The 16,612-nt window shown below is 39.0% G+C and overlaps 1 protein-coding gene across 6 annotated transcripts in view; it reads left to right on the top strand.

Moving 5' to 3' along the window:
* The first annotated feature begins 3,586 nt into the window (after window positions 1-3,586).
* The window catches only part of gbf1 (golgi brefeldin A resistant guanine nucleotide exchange factor 1), a 96,207-nt gene continuing 83,181 nt past the window's right edge, over window positions 3,587-16,612 (top strand). For 4 of the 6 annotated variants that reach the window (XM_019882091.1, XM_019882090.1, XM_019882089.1 and 1 more), the window contains exons 1-3: window positions 3,587-3,886; window positions 10,388-10,491; window positions 11,571-11,637. In XM_019882091.1, coding sequence (XP_019737650.1) covers window positions 10,396-10,491; window positions 11,571-11,637 — 163 coding nt within the window. In that variant the 5' untranslated portion in view covers window positions 3,587-3,886; window positions 10,388-10,395. The remainder of the gene's footprint in view (window positions 3,887-10,387; window positions 10,492-11,570; window positions 11,638-16,612) is intronic. The other 2 variants (XM_019882086.1, XM_019882087.1) reach the window with 2 other exon arrangements.

The raw sequence follows: 16,612 nt of genomic DNA, 5'->3' as shown, positions 1-16,612 counted from the left end.
GTATTTATTTGACCCTTACCTGCAGCTTGATGAGAAGCATGAATGAGCGGTATGTCTTGACTTAAGCATTTAAAATGGCCAATTCTGCTACTTTTGTTCATTCTTGAAGTTCATTTTAACATAATAATGTGAAATTTATTTATTTAAGAGCTAAGGAAAATTGGACATGGTTAAAGAGAATTGATTGATAATATGCAGCACAAGACTGAAGGAGCGGATTTAAGGAGTAATAATCAACTAATTATGTAAACCCATTTTCCTCACACAGACCACTGAGTTCTTATTGATTTAGAGCTGTCTGATCTAACGTGGGAAAAAGATAATGCATGTGTTTGCAGACAAATGATGAAAATAACAACTTCCACAGGTGAGCAAACATTTTGTATAAAGTAAGTAGAGGCGCTTCTGTGTATCCTTTAAATGTACAGTCCAAATGTTTGACTTGTGACTGCACACAAGGGATAACAGACTACAAAGGATTAGTTTAAGATTTGCAAAGACCCACACTATATTTACACAAATAGTTTAAGATTTAGTGATACCACTTTGAAATTGCAATTAATAGATTTGTACAATGCTTATCTGGCAAGTGAAGTGAGGACATTAGGTATTTTATGCTTGTATATGGAGTTGGTTTCCAATGTGTTCCATTCCTAAGGTGGCTAGGTAACCTATTCTAACACAGTAAATATTTAAATGGAAAACACTTCGAGGCTATAAATATGAAACAATAAAAAAACTAAGTTTGTTGGAAAGTGGGCATACCCTGTTTCATGTAGAACAAGGTTATAGCCGTTGAAAACAAAGTACAGTGGTACCTCTACAGTACGAAATTAATTGGTTCTCGAAGAAATTTCGTAACAAGAAAATTTCGTAAGTAGAGACACATTTTCCATGTAAATGCCCTAATCCGTTCCAAGCCCCCCAAAATTCAAACAGAAATGTTTTCTAAAGCATAAAAATGCATCTAAATATGTTAAAAATACATGTTACAATTAGATTATTGCACAATAAATGACAGTTGTGCATAATGTAAAAAAACAAAGAATAAAGATTAAAATTGATGGTCATTTAATGTTTAACTGCATTTTCACTGTTTTTTGCCCTCTTTAGTTCATGTTCTCTCTCAGAGGTGGTTTTTGCTTGGCATATTGTCACCAACCGATCCAAGGACGTTTGCTTTTGTCGGCTTTTAACAATCCTTCGAAAATGCATAATAAGCAACCACCTGACTGCTGAACACTTTTTCTGGATTATTCACAATAACGTAAAACTATCGGAACTCTTCATGGTCCGAGGGGTGAGTGACGAGAATGCTGTATAGACACATATCTATCTATTTATATATCTACACACCTAGACACATTTGGTAGAAGGCCCTCTTCACCAATGGGATGCCAGGAAGATGCTTGGTAATAGCCAATGGCAGAGCAGCTATAAGTATGTTGCCTTCAGGAAACTCGGAGATGCGAGTCTCAGCCCATCCTGTACTTTTAACTTTCGTATCTTGAAGTTTCTTTCGTAACAAGAGGCAATATTTTCTTGTTGAGGTGTTTCGTAACTTGAAAATTTCGTATGAAGAAATGTTCGTAAGTAGAGGTACTACTATACTCGTAAAGGCCAATTAAAATCTAAACCAAATTAGAATCAATGCCAAAGGTCAAGTGTTCTTACATTCCAACTTCCTTTTTCTGCTTGCAGAACGCATGTGAAAAAATTTGGGACAATTAATTGCGCAAATGGCAGCACAGTGATCAACTGGTTAGCAGGTCCGGCTCACAATACACAGGTGCAGGGTTTGATTCCAGCTGTGGCCTTCCTGTGTGGAGTTTACATGCTCTCACCATGCCTGCATGGGTTTTCTCCGGGTACTCTCCTCAACATTCCAAAAACATGCATGGCAGGTTAATAGAATACTCTGAATTATCCCTAGGTGTGATTGTGAGTGTGAATGACTGTAGTTCTATGTGTGCCCTGCGATTGGCTGGCAACCAGTTCAGGGTGTACCCTGTCTACTGCCCGAAGTAATCTGGGAAAGGCTCCAGCACGCCTATGACCCTCGTGAGGATGAAGCGGTTCATACACTGGATTGATGGGTAATTACACTAATGACATTCAAATATATTATTTTATAATTTTGTGACAAAAAGGATTGACTATTGCTGACCTGAACTGGAAGCAAGTGACAGACACTTGTTGTGTTTGGGGTTGCACTGCCAGATGTATTGCAATTTTTTCCTCGCGCTATCCATCGTACCATCAAAGGTATGTCCGTCCCATCGATATGAGCAACATAAGTTATTCAGTAGCCAGTTGCTCAACGATCATATTAATTATGTCCGAGTGTCCACCATATTTAGATTTGAACCAACTTAACTGTTGAAATGTAAATTACGGCTTGCCTTCCGTCACCCTTGGATGGAATTTACCTCACGTAACATCTTTTTTTCTGAAGGGCACATCACAGTTCACACATTCAAACCTTCTGCATTTAACTTTGATGTAATTTACCTTTTTTTTCTAAACAGCTCTATCTTGGTCAAATAACATTTAAGGTTATTCTTACCTGAGGTGCAATTGGAGATGTTTGAGTTTTTTTGAAATATACAGTAAGTGATGTCATTTTATGATTAATCTGTCAGTTTTTTTCTCAATTAATCGATGCATTAAATAAAGAACATTTTTAAATTTACGTCCCTTTATTCAAAAACAGGGCATTATTTGAAAATGCACAAACAAACGGATTATAGTTCAGTTCGACATGTCAGAAACTGAGCAAAATGGTGATCTTTTTTTGCATAAGTAAGAGCAGGCGTTGGCAAATGTCTTTGATTAAACACAAAAATAGTCTGCTTTCTTGGAGGGCAACAGAAATCTTAGAATATTTAAGTCACTAGACTGAAATTCCAAGGATTTTGACATTTTTTAGTTGAATAAGATCACTAATTGACGATCAAAAGTAATTGTTTTTTCGTTTTATAATCAATTAATTGTTGATTAATTGTTGCGCCTCATATTACAGGAAGTGTTCCTACAGCGCACTTACTGCTGCCACTGGCGAAAATAGATATAAATTATACCCCTGTCAATTTTTGTTTATGTTGGTTTTTTTTCCTTTCATGTATGATCATATATTGAAGGATAAATAGACTGGAGATTTGAATCGGTATTAGCTTTTCATTCGTCTCCACAGTAATTGTCTTTGATGTAATTCCACAAAAGGTGCATTTATCATTTTAGTCAGTAAACATGGAAATTGTGTAATTGCAAGGGCAAATGTTGAGTTATGCAGTACAGCACAGTCACGCTGCCAATGAAAACGTAATCATTGGTGAAGTGAACGTAATTTCCGCCATACACCATCGCACCTAACTGCTGTCTTTGTCCCGCCTCTATTTTACGATATTATTGTTAATATTCTTTATTTTTATTTAATGAGCTTTAACAGATCAAGTGGGGTTTACAAAACAAAATCCAAATTCTAAATGAAAAGTTTCCTCATTATTTTCCTTATAGTTCCGCTTCAAAACTTTACGACGAAACTGCCAATCAAAACGCTGTTGTCAAGCGCGGTTGAGAGCGCATTGCTTTTCCACGTCACTGTGTTTACCAAGACCAGACTGACAGCCACTGCAGGGCGATTGAGTTTTCTTAATGGTTCGTCATTTACTGTTGATCGAATGAATCAGTGGTGCGTATAAAATGTATGTCATCATGCTGTGGAATGTCCCAAAATTGTAGTTCATCTATATGTTGTGGTGAACTGAACTACAATCCTGGTCTTCTCCACTTACTGTTGGCCGGCTAGCTGCTAGCTTTCTCATAGCTAGTTCGTCAGTTGCTTCTACGGAACTCCATCTTCGAAGTAGAAGTATCACTCACACAGGTAATGCTTATTTTATTTCTGGTGAACCTTTGTGGTAGACCGTTTTGTCGCGAGCATTAAGCTTACACACAAGTGTTGTTTGCAGGCTACATAAAGGATGAATACATAGCGATCTCAGCGACTTTACATGCTAGCTGAGCTTGGTTGCTAACTACACCTGTCATTTCGGTTGGTTTTCCTCCAGATAGCTTTAAATTTTCCTCAACACAACTTTACTTACTGGTGACAACGTAACTAGCTATCGCACCCGTTGACAGCAAATGTTTTTGTTAGAAATTAGAGCAACCCTTGAAACGTGAAGATGCTCCAGTGAAATAAGTGGATGGCTTTTAAAACGTATTTTTTTCCTTAAAGGGAATTTTAACCCCTTAGGCGAGTTTTTCCCCCCAATTAAATATTCAGTTTTGATGTCACCTTTTAAAAAGATTGTAGCTTCAAATGGATTATGCATACTGTAAATGTTACTTGGTGCAATTTTGCTACTTTGTCGCTTTGAGGTTTAACCTATATAATGTGAACTGAGTAATCAAACTATGGCTCGATTAGTGTCTTTGGAATGCTGTGTCCTCTGCGGTTAGCTCAGTTTTAAACCAGAACCGGTCTGACATGAGTGTCCCTGTGGGCTATTTACAAGTGCATAATTTTATTTCATTATTCATAAATTTATTTTTATTTTTAGCTCAAGTTGAGATGATGCAAATTTCGGTTTTACGAGTATCAATCTACATGCCATTTACCATGATTGTCCTACTTTTTGTATATAATAAGCTAGGACTGGGTGATCATGGAAAAAATAATCCTCACGGCAGATAAAAAAAACTTAATCACAATTTATCAACGCAATTATTCATTGATTTCAAGACTAAGTATTTGTTCAACTACCAAAACTCAAATTTAACTAGAATATCCAAGAACACCTAGAAAATAAATTCGAAACAAGTATCTATCCATCCATTTATGGTCCGCTTTATCTTCAAGGTCGCGGGGCATGCTGGAGCCCATCCCAGCTGTCTTCGGTCAGTAGGCGGGGGACACCTTGAACCGGTTGCCAGCCGCAGGGCACATAGAGATGAGCAACCATCCACGCTCACACACACACACACACACACACACACACACACACACACACACACACACACCTAGGGACAGTTTTGAGTGTTCAATCAGCCTGCCATACATGTTTTTTTTAATGTGGGAGGAAACCGGAGCACCCGGAGAAAACCCACGCAGGCACGGGGTGAACATGCAAACTCCCCACAGGAAGGCCGGAACCAGGATGAAACCCACGACCTCTGCACTGTGAGGTTGATGCGTTAGCCACTCAATCACCTGGCCGTCTTGAAACAAATAGAACAATATAATTAAAAAAAAAAATGCTACAAAAATAATGAATAAAACTAAATACCTACTGTTTCTGCTGTGCACACCTTTACTTCTTTGTGCCAGTCAGGTGTATGAAATGACGATACACAATTACTCAAGGTGTACATGTCTCCAATAAAAGATGATTCAATATGTATGTATCGGGTATTACAATTCAGACACCAAACACCCCTCCGTGTTGAGTCCAGTCTATGAACAGTCATCAGGATCTTATGAGTAAGATTAGGAATAGGAAGCGAGACAGCTAAGAACATGATAATTTTAATGTGTGCATGTATTTATTTAGTCCGCCTCCCACTCCGACACATGTTTCAGGGAGTGTAATTCTGTTAATGCAATTGTGTACAATTACACAATCTTTAAATTGTGTAGAGTCAACCGCTGCTATTCAAAGGTAATAGAGGACTGGGCCGAACAGCGAAAATCCATGTGTAATTTACGGCTATTGAAATGCTTTCGGGGAAAAAAAAATGTTCTGGAAATAGAAAATTGTTGTTGTGGTGCAGAATCGTAAAGAAGGTGGCGGTAATGCATTAAAAGTATTTACCAACCACCAAAAGAAAGTTGAAGTAAAGAAAAAATCAAAATTGTTCTTGTAGTATTGGCAACTAATGTGGTCTCCTGAGCTAGCTCCATAGTTTATGATGTGGAATCCACTCCAACAAGGATATATTTTTCCAGCACTAAAAGACACAATAACTGACCAGAATTCTACATTTGGCACAATGCACCGTGGTATTGTAGTTTAGGAAAGCCATTTTAAATGAAAAAGAAAAACGTTTCCGTTGTTGAAAGCGGAAGTTTCAGATTCAACTGGAACTCATTCGCTGCCGTCAACACAATTCGGGAAGAGGGAGTTTGAACTCTCATTTGACTAAATACACAAGTCGCCTCTTTGTATACAGGGGCAGCCAAACTCTGAAGTGTGACTTACAGTTGGAAAGATATGGCACTACTCTTCATTTTTATTTATTTATCCATCCATCCTTCCATTATCCGAAGAGCGTATCCTCACGAGGGTCACGGGCATGTTGGAGTCTCTCCCAGCTAATTTGGAACAGTAGGCTGGGTACAGCCTGAACTGGTTGCCAGCCAATCACAGGGTACACATAAACAAATAACCATCCGTGATCACGATCATACCTTGGTAGTGTCCAATTAGTCTACAGTTGTTTTGTAACGTGGTAGGAAAACCGGAGTACCCGGAAAAAACCCCACTCAGGCACAGGGAGAACATGCAAACTCCACAGAGAAAGGCTGGAGTCTGTATCGAACCCTGCACCTGTGCACTGTTAGGCCAACGTGCTAACCATTCGACCACTGTGGCACCCTATCTTTCGTTCTTTCTTTAGTTTATTTATTTGTTTTTAGGAGCAGTGGAACCTGGTGTTGAAATTGAAATACATTGCAGGCAAACGGAAACTTGATGTAGGCCACTGAGCTCTGGTCGATGTTATTCTCAGAATATGCTGCAGGTCCATCATCGTCACCCTTCCTGCATCATATCTTTCCCTGCGTATGTTTTATAACTGCTTATCATTAATGTAAAAGAATGTGGTTCCACCTACTCAGCACTAAGATGCGTATACATAATCTTGCTTTTTGTGTTATCTGGAATGGCTTCCATGACACAAGTAAAAGGTTAATCCAGCAATTTTTTTAGATGTATTCTTCAAATATGAACAGCCCAGGATTTGGGATCTGTTTCTCGTAATCCATATTGCTTTTTGGTATTGACGAGGAAGACATATTTTCTATCTTGTCCGACCAATATTTTTTCAAAATAGGGATGGCTTTGAATTGATCACTTGTGCACACCTGTTTTCTTTTACCTGTCATTAATCATATTAATTTTAGACACCCAAAAAATACAAAACGCAGACAAGGCTGTTTAACAGTTAAATCTTGATTCCAAGTCTATGTTCCAAAACTTCCTGTAATAATGTAACATCACTTGATGAATTTAAATGCTAAAAAAGGGACCAGTAGTCAAAGCTTCATGACAGTCCTGGGGCTGAAAACCTCATACCAAAATAACCAAAGTTTGAGAATTAATGGCATCTGAATTTGCTAATTTCACGAGGTAGGGAAACCCTAGCTGCATTCACTTTCCACAAGTTTCCACAAAGAGACGTACCCCAAATAATCGCCTGGTGCATCGTCCACTTGATGATATAAACTCCACCACAAATTGACACCTCATTTCACTGCATTCAGGAAAAAGTCACGGCAGTAGTTACCGTTTACTAATGTTGGTCTGATTGTAATTTGTCTATTTCCATGGAAATGTCCATGATCGGCATATGTCAATCAATGCCTTTCATTGCCGATCACAAAAAACAATCGCCCGCAGCTTGTACTGCAGCTCACCAGAGACCGGCCTGCATGCAGTGTATCGTCCCCTCCCACTTTCCTGAACACTGCACAATGCAGATCTCAGTCATGTTTTTCTGCAGTGTCAATTTGAAGTAATCATCTGTTTTTGTATTTAAATGAGTGATTTGAATAAATTGTTTTTCAAAGAAATTTGTTTCAGAAATTAATCAAATATTTGACAGATTCATTGATTTTGAAAATTAAAGTTGGTGATTAGCGCTAAAATTGAAAAATGGAATGAACTAGCAAGTTTCAAGCTATGTCTTACTTAGTTCGGCAAATGTACATATTTGTTGACTGCCACGATCTTTTTAGGGATTAATAAAAAGTCATACAATCTAATATATTGTATATTCAGAGTCTCAAAAACATGACCCAGGCATAGTTCATACCGCTCGAAGTTTCCACATCAGACCGCCATGTCATGAATCAACGCATACACAGCCATAGTCGTGCGGGAGTGACTGGTTCACTTTTTGTCAAGCCAGACAACACATCCATCCGCATTCTATCCTTGTTCTTCCTATGGGCGTGCACGGACAAACGGTTACAAAACAACACAGACGTTGATGCAGTTTACACAGGCATGCACAAAAACACTTCTATTTCAGCATAACATTATTTTGCATCCAAACACTACTGCAGCACAATGTGGATGTAATTATTTTTACTTTATTGCTGACTTTGTTAATCTTGATGGCTGTCAGTAAATTCTCCAAAAATATATACCGTATTTTCCAGATTATAAATCGCTCTGGAGTATAAATCACATCAGACATAAAATGCATATTAAAGAAGAAAAAAAACATAAGTCGCAAACTGGATTATAAATCACATTTTTTGGGGGGTAATTTATTTGATAAAATCCAACACCAAGAATGGACATGTCATCTTGAAAGGCAAGTAAAAATAAAAATAGAGAACAAGAGGCTGAATAAGTGATATGCTAACGTTACATGACGCATAAACAACAAACTGAGAATGTGCCTGGTATGTTCACGTAACATATTCAGAGATATTGAGATAACTATAGCATAAAGAACATGCTAACAAGTTGACCAAACCATCAATGTCACTCCAAATAATAAAATCCCATGAAAACTTCATCCTCTGTGTCACTTTTAAACAATTCCGCCAACTCCGTAGGTAAAAGATGGGGTGCCTCCTCTTCTACGTCACTTATGTCAGACTCTGCCTAGAGCACCCACTTGCGTTTTAATGTGAAAATGACATGTGAAATGATATAATATTGTGTTAATAATTTCACGCAGAAATTGCTCCAGAGTACAAATCGCACTCCCAGCCAAACTATGAAAAAAAAAAACTGATTCATAATGTGGAAAATACAATACTTACCACATTCTTTTGGACCTTTTTTAAAAGCATGACTAGTTTTCACTGAACCCGTAATACTATCGTTATTGTATCGTTATTGATACATCTGGCAAACATATTGAGAAATTACATTTTAGCCATCTCGCACAGCCCTACTCAGAACCTTCTGGCGCGTTGGCTTGCATGCCTCTAGGTTCCTATGGTTCAAAGTCGTTGTTTTTCTTCTGGGTTCCGATCGCTCAGAGCCTTGTGACGGTGTTGCTTGGAGCCGCCAATTTGTTTTTCGCCCTTCTGTGGCTGTGACGGCTTTGTTTGTGGTTACCGCGGTGGCATTCTGTTTGTTCTTGGCCCTGTGTGGCCATGAGGTGAGGTTGCTGCTTCCTTTGTTTGCTCGTCTGATTTATTGGTTGTTCCATGTGCCATGGTGTGACTTTGTAACACAGTTTTCCTTTGGTCACAGTAGGAACACTATTTACAAGTACTATTGGCTTAATCGTTGACCAAATACAAAACAAAAGTCCATCAATCAAAAACACCTCTCCTAACGTTTGACTGCAAGAACCGTGAGGCGGAATTTTTCCTCCAATGTGTGTCAGGTCTTGGATGCTTTTTTTTCCCCTTTTGTTTCTTTTACCATAATCTTGTACAGTATCTTTCCTGATGTGCCCCCTCGTCGCATCGTTTTTATGTTGTACAACGGCAACCTTAACAGTTAGCGTGAGCAAAATCATAGGAAAATGATTTAGCATCTGTCACACTTGGATTAAAAGTCTTAAACACAGGAGCTCAAGTCCTGTGAATTATTGTTTATTGTGACTGAAAATCCTATGTGTGGTTCTTATGGGGATGGTGGGGAGTTCCAGCCAGGCAGCCAGTTGGGGTTGTCCATTAGGGGGCCAATCAGTGCCACCACCTTGCCCAGTGGAATGACCCCTGCTGAAGTCTCATTGCTGTAGTTTGCCCTGCGCAGCTGGGAGCATCCATCCTGGTCATCTTCAGTAGGTCTCTTTTCGTCCAGTTAAGTCTTTGTAAGAATTGTAACCTGAAAGCTGATGGCCAGGTGGACAAGGCCCAGCTCTCTTCTTGGCTGCTCCTTTTTTTTAGGAATATGACACTTATGTGGCTCAATTTCTACAAGATGTACTCTACAACTTGACCTTCAATTATTTCCATCTGACTTGATTGCACTGTTCATTTGCAAAAATCTACAAATGGATTTATTATGCATAGACTTTGCTGGTCTCTCACTTGCGATGACCGGACCAGTGCAGTATATCTAAATATAAATTCATAAGTCTTTCTTGTGATTGCCTATCACCCAAATACACATTAGCTAGCTACCCTTGTATAACAAGTAATGTTGACTTAATTTGTTATGAGTAATTCACACTTTAATTTTTCCCTCAGAACTCATCATGGTGGACAAAAGTATCTACATTGTCCAGGGTGAAATTTCTGCTGTTGTTGGTGCTATCAAGAGGAACTCAAGATGGAACACCCACACTCCCTTGGTAATTGAACAACACTTTTTTTTTTCCATATCATAGCTATATCATTATATTCACATTTCACAGTAATTAGTACACTTACTGAATATTTAGTAAGTCTCACCATCTCAGAGCTGAAAGTTTTAACTCTTGTCCAATTAACGATCTCTTATGTTGTATCTTCTTATTGCTAAGCTACCTACAGTATAATCACATGATCTAAACCTATCAGGTATTGGTGGAGTTATGGAATGAGTAAAGTCACATTTATTTATATTGCCCTGGATCACTAACAGTCTCAAAGGGCTTCACATGCCCATAGGTGATAAATATTAACGACATCCCCTGAGCGTAACCCCCAGGAGGGCAAGGGAAAAACTAAAAAAAAAAAAAAAAAAAAAAACCATCACAGAAAAATGAGAAACTTTGAGAAGGTGGCATAAATCCCCCTTCCAGGATGACCAGGCTGCAATGGGTAGAGTGGGCAACATTTGACACAATATTGTGCTCTAGCACTGGAGCCCAACTAGAAAACGCTCTAGAACCTGCGAACTCAATTAAAAAAAAAAAAAAAAAATATATATATATATATATATTATTGAGACCAATTATTTTCTTGCAGGAAATGCTCAGTATATACCATATTACGTCTTAAATTGCTTGGTGTCTGGGGCCCGCTTATACTGTTGGGCTGTGGCTCCCAGAACCCCCACCTTGACTTTCCTCGGATTTTCTCTTCCTCATTTCACAGCCCTGCAAATGTCAAAATGTGAAATTGTACATGCAAAATAATGAAATTATCAAATTAATTATAGACAAAATATTATTTTATTAATGATGAAAATTGCGAAATTAATTTAGTATCCCTGTAAGGAAATCCCGGGCAATCATTCAGTGCACCCCTAAAAGTAATATTTGAACATTGCTTCAGTGTATTCAACAAAAAGGCTATTACAGCATCATCGCATTTGTTGCATTGAAGAATTTTTAAATAGTAAAAGTATTTATTTTATTCTTTTTTGATAATCTTTTCTTTTTATTAAAGATAATTTCCAAATGAAATACTGAAATTTTGCACCCCCCCCATCCGCTTTGGTTTTCAGGATGAAGAACAGGATCCATTGTTGAACAGCTTTGGCCACCTGAAGGAAATACTCAGCCACATAAAAGGTTTGTGCTTGTGATACCGATGCAGGTTGGACGGCCGTCATGCGCTTAAAACTTGTCGTAGACGAGCCTTGTTACCTGTCAAATAAATTGTATTCCAGTAGTTAATTGGAAACACAAGGTTATCTACTTGTCAGTCAGTGGTGTGTCTCAGTCTTTTACGTTTTCACAAGAATTGCAATACTAGTGTAGCCTGATTGGGCTCTTTCTCATGCTAACAGTAGTCACAAGCATGCTAGCAGAACATGAACCCAGGATCAGTCAGGGAGTGTCAGGATAAGGAATGCCCACGTCTGCATTCTGATTGGTTGTAATCTATGACGTTGCCACATTGCATAACTGCGATTTTTGAATCACCACAAAACCATTGGCTGAGTCTCAGCCACTCCTGAAAAAGTAGTTGCCTCATCTCGTCCACATACTGTCATGTTAATCCCTGATTCATATCATTTTGTAAGACAACTTGGACTGTACCTTAACTAGTGCCGAATATCTAACATATTCTTATCACAATTTAAAAAAAAAAATCCATTCCATAACGCTGACTATCAATTTTAAACGTATGCGTGTGATTGTGTGTGGGTCTAGGGGAGTGCAATGTATTTATATATTTTTTATATTTTTATATTTCGCGACGCACTTGGGGGTGGAGGCTCCTGCAGAATTTCGTTGTAACAAGTGTGCAATGACAATAAAGTATTCATTCATTCATTCATTCGAACACTGCACGAGAGTTCAGTAGGGTTTGGTCAATGTGTGCCAGCCTGAAGACTTTGATGCATCTTTCCATGCAATTTTCTGTGCAAATTGTCTGGCAGTCAATTGTACTGGTTATCTTTTCTACCCCTTGAAGTGGCATGATTTAATGAGTTGGTTTTTTTATATACTGCACAGTGCTGTCTGACAGACTTGCGCTGGCTTGGACAATACTGCATGTTGTCATGTCTTTGCAATGAGACTTGGCAGCTTTCACAGTCCTTCGTCTCCAGTTGCAACAGTGGCAGGCCATTGGACAGTCATTACACGATGCTTGTGCAGCTTTAACCCACGCTGGTGTTGTCTGTCTCCAGGGAATTCCTCAGCCGTTGTTAGATGGACAGGCACTGCTGGCTCAGAAATTTACCAAGTTGGTTCAACCCAATCCCCCCCCCCCCCCACCCCCACCCTTGCCATGAATAAAAGAAATAAAAAACATGCCTTTTCTATTTGACCTGATTTTTATCATAACTAAACCAACTTACTTGTCAAGGGAGACAGTTTAAATAATGAGTCCATGTCAAGGACCCTTAAACCCAATTCCCATGTGCAGTTTGTCTCTTATGTTACATTCATACCCTGTTGAAAGACAAAAGAAGGTCAAATAACCTCAACAGGGATGTGATCTGTGCCGTACATACTGATTTGATTTTTATTTTTTTTTTTATTTTTCGCCAGAATAACACAATACAGTATATCTTTCTATCCATTTGCCCTTCAGAAGCACATATTTCATTTGAAAAACTTGTGGGTGGGCTGTTTCGGGGTTTTCATATCGCCCCAGCTGCCTGCATTATGAAAGCTCTGTAATTCCATTCAGTCAAGCGTGTGCATCTGCGCTTACTAACACAAAAAGGCAAACAGGGAGGGAAATATGAATTGGTTCCCTCAAGATTTCTCGGCCAGGCCAGGTCTCTGCTGTGTTGTTTCTGTTCTATTGCTCTGTGTCTGGCTAACTAACGGCTGTTTTGTTCGACCTAGCATGATTGACAGGAGCATGTGGCACAGAGCTCGAGAGTTGTGCAGCTGGAAGTATATCATCTGTGATTTTAGTTGGGTAAATATAGCAGGTTGTCTTGTCAAGAAGAGAGATAAATTGTTCTGGGAAAGGAAGTGTTGCCCTCTTTTTAAATGGAGTAAAAAAGTTTCCATCATCTCCTTGAAAATTCTCTCTGGACTGAAACAATGAGAGCACGGTTGGAGAAGCTCAGTCACTGATTGAACATGTGGCGTGATCCGTCAGCTCTCCATTACACCCACTCTGTCCAAGGCAGCAGGACCCACATGGGTTGCTGAGGCATTGTGGTTGCTCATTGGCCTCAACCAGTTAAGTTGAAAGAGACACAAATGTGTAAGATTTATATCTTACATTAAACTATTGTATGATGAAACAGTTTAGTTCCCTTGGTACGGTTGACTGTTGCAGTATTCAAAGTACAAATTAGCATTAGGAATTATTAAAAACACACCTGTGTTTGTTATTTCAGCCATTTGTGTTCTATACCACTTATGCTGTTCATGGTCACTGTGACTGTATCCCATTTTATTTATTGTTTTAAATTCCATTGTCCATGTTTGAACTTTGGGGACCACATAATGTCATTGTTGAACCTGAAGCTAACCATCAGAGAATAACTAATAATAAAGTAAACTTATGGAATCATTTTGTTTTTAAAATGCTCCTGGTGTGCACCAACCATTGGGTGGTTACCAATTTGCAAAGTCAAACACTGCCTTGTGCTCTCAACTTGAAAACCCTGCCCCACACATCCTGCGGGTAGCGACAGACCTTTCGGGATCATCTCATTTTCCCCTTTGCTGACTTGCTGCTGTTCTTTATTGAGGAGGTCTAAGCAAGCTAGGAAGAGAATTGAGATCCACCCTCAGATTCTTGACCTTCCACGGCCCAGCTAAATAAATGTGATTATGTCATCAAACCCACTTGGGTTTTTGTAACCTATAAAATAGCATGCTGATTAACATGCACAGAACCAATTCACCGCCATAGTGCCTTAAAATTTAAGTTTAAAAAAAAAAAAAAAATGCCGCTCACTGGAATGCGGAAAAAAAGTGTGACCAAGCGAAAATAAATAGATGATGAGAAGGAATGTGAAGTTACTAGTTTGGCAATATTCTGTTTATTTTTTCAGATGCTGTTTTGATACTTATATGAGAATAATTGTACTGGCAACAGGTGTGACGTCACAGCTGTTTTGACCCCCCTCGAGTTTATTGTGGTGTGTGTTCACCAAAATTCTATGCGCTACACACATTTTCAAAGAATAAGGTAGACATTTTTTGTGTATTTCCATGCTTGATGTGAGGAGAGATTCATTGCACGTGTTCACAAAATACTTTGCACATGTTGTCAAAGTGTATATGCAGTCTCTATGTTGACCAATGTGTTTATTTTATTTTATAGACTTTTCGTTGTGTTGACCTCTTTTTAAAGGTTAACCATTTTCATATGGCTGTATGCCCAGTATTCACATTGGGGCATATTCTCCCAGGGGCTCAAGTCAGAAAAGGCGCGCCGCTGCACGCTTTTTTTGCAGCGCAGGTTTTCCCATTTACTTAAGTGGGCCACTTACACAGCCTCATGAAATGTACACACTTTGGGTGGAGACAGTGGACAGACAGCAGGACATGATGCTGACTATTCTGTCAGTGCGTGCATTCTCTTGTAGACTTGAGTCTCTTTTGGGCTCTCTATAGCAGGGGTGCCTAATACGTCCATCGTGATCGACCGGGAGCTCGCGGACTGGTCCCAAGTAGATTGCGAGGGGTTTAGAGGGGGCTGGGAGGGACGCAAAACATTTGTGTGTTTGTGTGCGTGTTAATATGATATCGTTTTTGTGTTAGTTCACATTGCACCCTTATCAATGTCACTTTCACAAAAAGTATTTAAAAAAACTAAATAAAAAAGCAGGTAACCTACGATGGCGTGTGACCTGCATCACCGGAAGTTGTTAGTGGTCAGCAGTCTGTAATTGCAGCTTGCGATCAGAACTGTTGCTCTATATCTTTTTTTCATGAGTTTGTTTCATGTACAATTCACCAAGGGCACTGGCAAAGAATGGCAATCTGGAGTGCCGGGAGAAGCATTTTAAAATAGTGCACGTGAGCTACAATCATAGAAGCATTTTAAAACGGCACATGTGAGCTACGATCGTTAACACGCTGCAAAAGTGCGTTCCATGCCTCAGGTCTCGACAAAGGTAGGCAGGGATTTGCTTTTCACAAACTTTGGTGTCTACTTTATTTTTCGATTTCGTTCACTCTAGGGGCCGTTATGGTGGTTGCTCATCAGACCATGCGTGTGTACGTGCGTGTGTATGCACACGTGTGCGGTAACGGGTCGATCGTGGGAGGTTGGTTGATCGAAAATTAGATCTTTGGTCAAAAAAGGTTGGGCACCCCTGCTCTAGAGGCTGTACTAAGGTGTAGTGCCCCTCGAAGGAGACACATCATACTGCACGATTGGAATCATAAGCATATTATTGTAATTAAATTGCTTTGATTGGATTTATTAAAAAGTGAATGCAAAAACACACACTCCTTCAAAGTAGCCTGTTGATGAACATGCGGTGAGATTCGAGACTGGTGAGGCACTCCTTCCCCAGTGGGGTAGAAAAATATGAAGCAGAAAAAGATTAGCCTTACAATTATGAGCTGCAATAAAACACGTCTCAAATCAGGTCAAAATTGAATTTTTGAATGTTGCTTTCCAAAGCCTAAATTGTTTGAATTGATGTCAGCAACATGGTAGAAACAAAAGCTAAATATTTAATATAAGACCAAGTTTGCTGGTTTGGGGGGAGGTCTTGAAGTTAAAAAAAAAAAAAGATCCAGTGTTAATTTTGTTGCCTAAAAATGTTCGTCATTCTTTTCGTCACACTTTTTTTAAACGAAAACAAAAATAGAAGTCAGTCTATACGATAACTAAATTGATTGACAATTTCGTCAGCAAATACAAGACGAACGAGTCACCCCAGTGACGAAACGCAATCAGGAGGAAGACTCATTGGCGGGTGGTAAAAAAAAAAAAGATCCAGTGTTGATTTTGTTGCCTAAAAATGTTCCTCATTCTTTTCGTCACACTTTTTTTTTTAAATGAAAACAAAAATAGAAGTCAGTCGATACGATAACTAAATTGATTGACAATTTCGTCAGCAAATACAAGACGAACGAGTCACCCCAGTGACGAAACGCAATCAGGAGG

Source organism: Hippocampus comes, unplaced genomic scaffold (assembly GCF_001891065.2).
Source record: "Hippocampus comes isolate QL1 unplaced genomic scaffold, H_comes_QL1_v1.1 scaffold36, whole genome shotgun sequence".
NCBI lineage: Eukaryota > Metazoa > Chordata > Actinopteri > Syngnathiformes > Syngnathidae > Hippocampus > Hippocampus comes.
Note: the sequence above shows the minus strand (reverse complement) of the source record. Positions and strands in the feature narration are given on the sequence as shown.